This window comes from Cucurbita pepo, chromosome 11 (genome assembly GCF_057944985.1).
Source record: "Cucurbita pepo subsp. pepo isolate OVF chromosome 11, ASM5794498v1, whole genome shotgun sequence".
Classification (NCBI taxonomy): domain Eukaryota; kingdom Viridiplantae; phylum Streptophyta; class Magnoliopsida; order Cucurbitales; family Cucurbitaceae; genus Cucurbita; species Cucurbita pepo.
In genome coordinates this window covers 6,458,744-6,463,547 of record NC_141808.1, presented here as the reverse complement: position 1 = coordinate 6,463,547, position 4,804 = coordinate 6,458,744, and the positions used below count along the sequence as shown (strand labels likewise).

General features: G+C 40.6%; 1 protein-coding gene across 1 annotated transcript; it reads left to right on the top strand.

The window, feature by feature from the left end:
- Positions 1 to 2,495: 2,495 nt before the first annotated feature.
- LOC111783989 (uncharacterized) lies at positions 2,496 to 3,146 on the top strand. Its single transcript, XM_023664808.1, has one exon. The coding sequence runs from the start codon at positions 2,496 to 2,498 to the stop codon at positions 3,144 to 3,146; it is 651 nt and encodes a 216-aa protein (XP_023520576.1).
- The last annotated feature ends 1,658 nt before the right edge of the window (positions 3,147 to 4,804 follow it).

The following is a 4,804-nucleotide window of genomic DNA, read 5'->3' as shown; positions in this document are numbered from 1 at the left end:
AATTAGGGTTCGATTTTAAGCACTTTGTTACTGTTTTATACACTCCGTTTCTTTGACATTCTATTCTAAATCATCATGTCTAATCATTCCACACAAAATTTTCGAAAAAGATGAATAGTTACTCTGTTTTATTAGCACGTGCTTCGAATTAGGGAGTATCTTAGGAAACAAAATGACAAACAAGAATAAGAAATAAGAATAGGAACCAAGAACAAGACGAAGGACAAAGACAAAAACTAAGAATTAAGGATGAGGACTAGAACATAGATCAAGATCCAAGTTCTCATTATTAAGATTCGAGAACCTTGGAACTAAGACCCGTAGGCAAGAACATATATTAAGAACTCAAATCCCAAAACCAAGATCTCTGAGCAAGATCATCACAAGAACTTAGAACTCTAGAATTGAACATAAAGATCATAAGTTCTTAAGTAAAGAATATGATAAGAAAGAGTGTGATATCCTAGTGCACGTTAAGTTCATGATTAAGAGCCTATAAGTAGGCTACCTACTGAATATTTGTACCAAGCACACCTTAACGACACGATTAAGAGCCTATAAGTAGGCTACTTACTAAGTCTTTGTTCTCATTCAAGATTTTTCTTGTTTTTCAACTGATAAGAAGATGCTGGTCGAGGATGGGCACAAATAGGAGCAGGTACCAAACAGAGTCAAACATTTTTTTATTCGCTTAAAATATATTTTATGTTTTCAAGATAGTCGCGACTCGAGTTAGAAGAATGAAATTGTGATATTACTCCTCGCTTCTAAGCATGAAAACTATCTCGATAGACCAATGTAGTCTTTCCAACATGTTTTGTCCTCATTCACATGCATCCTAGGAAAATTTCTAAAAGGTCTCCCAACATATAATTGCTCCGAGTAAAGCATGCTTAACCATGTAGTCCTATGATTGAGCTACCATAAAGGAAGATGCTCCTTGGTTGTATAGGTTGTGACTTTCAAGTCTTTTAAACATTTCTTAGTCATCTTATCCTCATGGTCGCTCTTATAAGGATGTGATCTTAGGTGATTCATGTACCCATAATTTACTCAGAAGTCACACTTATTCACATAGTATTGTTTTTTCATAAATTACTTTTTTAACCAAATTTAATAAATTCAAAGTAAAAAAAGAAAAAAAGAAGTAAAATAAAATGGAATTTGAGATAAATTGACAAGAATATTACTTTAACTTTTTATTATTATTATTATTATATCGATAAATATATTTTTGTTCTAATAATTGTAATATTATATATATTACATAAATTTAGTAGTTACTCATTTGATTTTTTACCAAATTTTGTCTGAGCTTTTGTTTTATTTTAATCAAACCAATGTGTTTTTCTTGACAAACAAAATGTTAGTTAATATGTAAGAAACGTTAGAAAGAGAAAAATAAAATTTAACAAATGTGAAATAGAAGTTTTAGCGGTAAAAAGTATACATAGTTGAAGAACAATCATTCTATTGTGAGTACAAAATCTACTAATTTTGCTACGGCATAGCAATATAGCATAATGTGAGACATCTGATCCCTTCAATAACGTTATATATCCTCGTCAATAACTTTGTTTCAATAATTTTGTTGTCGAACGCCTATTTTAGTCCTTATAAAAATCTATAACTTTGTCACAGAGCAATGGGTTGTCCCGGGGCGTCAGTCCAGTCTTTATTTTGTATTTGCATTCTTTCAAACTTTATTTCCAAACTATTAAGTGTTCTGTTTGTTTTTCGTTGAAAAACTTTATGGAAATTAAAGGATTTTCTCTATTTCATATTTAAATCATTTTGTGCATTCGTGTGTTGTCATTAGTTACGGTCCTCAGTAAAATATTGGGTCGTGACAAATTTGGTATGAGAGTAGTTAGGTTATAGGTCTTGTAGACATTTAGGATAGAGAATCATGTCCTCTATGAACTCACTCGTCAAACACATGCATCTCACGACAAGACGTTCTCACGTGATGGAAACATAGATACAAAAGTCAAGCTAGTATTTATAGAGTATACCATGACCTACTATGGCATTATAATCGCACATTACCTAGGAGATGTGCTACGAATGAATTGTCACCATAGTCATTTTTCTGTTGTGGTAGATAATGGCACCAAAGAAGAGAGGAAGTTCAGGACACCTCGATTCCAACACCTGAAGTGGAACAACCTTAATTTCAAGAAGAGGTTGGGGATACGCCGCAAACTAGCGAGGGGACCGTACCATAGCCATCAAGAACAAAAAGACGTCGAAGGAAGGCCAGGGCCCGAAGGCTGCTCGATACACCCCCTACTGCTCCCTTCTCCAAGGAGGTCCCATTGGGTCCAACCCCTTGTACAGTAGTCTCACTAAACCCGCCGTTAGCCATGCCTACAGCAGAGATGTTTCAGACGTTCATGATGATCTCAATAGAAAATCAGGCTCTGATGAACCAAATAATACAAACTATGATGGCTAATTAGTCAGCAGGACAATAGGTCAAAGATTCAGGGACTATGACTGTGGAGTCCCGCTACCTAAGAGATTTCCAGAGGCATAAACCGCCTTCCTTTGACGGAGGCAAGGTGGATCCCATCGCCGCTGAGAATTGGCTAGAGGCCATTGAAACGGTCTTTCATTTTATGAACTGCCTGCAAAAGTATCAAGTCCATTGTGGGACGCATATGCTGAACGGAGAGGCGCACTTCTGGTGGAAGGGTGCTCAGAAGACCATTATACCACAAGGAGAGTTTATTACCTGGTGCCAGTTTAAAGATGCTTATCTCCACAAATATTACCCAATCACTGCCAGAGTGAAAATGCAGACATCATTCCTCGAACGGAAACAGGGAGACAGGTCAGTGGAGGAATATGACTTACCGTTCAATAGGCTGGTAAAGTTTTCTCAAGCCTATGTTAGTTCTTATGAGTTGAAGGTCGAACAATTTATTGCTGGCCTGAGGGACGGACTGAAGGAGAATGTGGCATCCCAGTCATCCTTCGTCAATGCGAAAGCCCTTCATGTGGCGACCCTGCTCGACGCGTCCCGCACTGACAAGCTACAGTTAGGAACAGCACAATCATCCCACACTGCAGCCAAGGGAAAGGGGACAGATCGTAGCCACCCCAGAACTGGTAGACTGCCCCGTGGCCGCACTTATAAATGAAGAAGAGCCCCAGTATGGAACATGACCCTTTGTCCAAACTGTTGACGTCCTCACACGGGGGAATGTAGGGTAGAAACATACGCCTACTACAGATGCGGCCAGGTAGGGCACTTTGCAGTGGATTGCACTGAGAGGAACGATCAGCGTATCAACCGGCCTGCAATACAACATCAAAGGGGCCAAGGTGCTCAACATCAGCAGGGGCGAGCTGTAGCCCATGCAACAACAGCCAGGCAAGTTGACCAGCCTGACGCAGTTGTCACAGGTACGCTACCCATATTTGACCATCTTGCTTCAGTATTGTTTGATTCGGGTTCATCGCATTCATTCGTATCATAGGAGTTTGTAGAGCTAGCATGCCTAGAGAAAGAACTTTTAGAGACTACCCTATCAGTGTCCACCCCTGCTCACGAGCTATTGTTACCTACCCATAGGGTTAAGGGTGGTGGTGTAACAATATCAGGACGTGCCATCGAAGCTACACTGATAGTGTTAAGCAAGCAAGACTTCGATGTCATCTTGGGTATGGATTGGCTAGGTGAGAATCGCATTTTGATAGATTGCGAGACTCAAATAGTAACTCTCAGGCTCCTGTCAGTGGCCAACTTTACCTACAAGCGAGCCACTTCCAAAGGAACTCCAAGCGTCATAAAATCATTAAGGGCTAAGAAGTTGATTCGTAGTGGCGCAAGTGCATTTCTAACTAGCGGGACCATAGACAAAAGTAACAAAAAACATCAGTACACATCGTCAGGGAGTTCGTAGATGTCTTTCCGGAGGATCTGCCACTGTAATACCCGAAGAAATAGAAATAGAAATTTAAAAAAAAAAAGAAAAAAAGGAAAAGTCGGGAGAGGGGCAAATAGGTAAAATTGCGCCTCCAACCATCTAAGGGATCCAAATGAAACCCCATCCAGAGTCCTGTAAAAGAGAAATAGTGAGAGAAAGGGGTAGAGAGAACCTGGAGAGAGGAGAAAGGATGAACCGCAGGAAGACTCACCAAAAACTACCGTCGAAGTCTATTCCAGTGAAGATCATGATGCAAGGAGGTGAAGGTCATGATGCAGAGAGACTTTCTTGGAAGGGAGAAGAGAATGTGGGTGGCCGGAGTCCCATTTTTCATCAAGAAATCAGAAAACCCGCAAGGTAAGGATCTTGAACATTTTCTCAGATCTACGGTTTTTCTTTGTGAATCAAGATCTGAAATCTTGATATATTCATCAAGGAACAACTCTACGCATGATTTGTCAAGAAGTTTGGCCAAGACCTCAACCCGAAGGCGGAGATCCGAGAGTCGTCTGATAATGGTGAGCGAACTTCCGACGTTCTTAACTCGTTCGGTAGTCAAGCAAAAATTACAACAAAATACTACAACGTAGCCCATAACACGATCTAAAACTTTGCGGAAGGAATCATGTCGATCCGATATACGGATCAAAAGATAGGAAAATCAGAAAAGAGGACTGTGTTTTGGTTTTTAGAGGGCAGAGAAGAAAGAAAAAAGAAGGAAAGAAAGAAAGAGACGGCCGGCGAGCGGCGGAGGACGGCGACAGGCACAGGACACACGTCGACCATCCGCTGGAGCAACGCAGCTCCAGCGAGGCGTCGCCACGTGTCGCCTGCAAGCCGGGCCAAATTGCAACGCGAGCCGAGCCGAC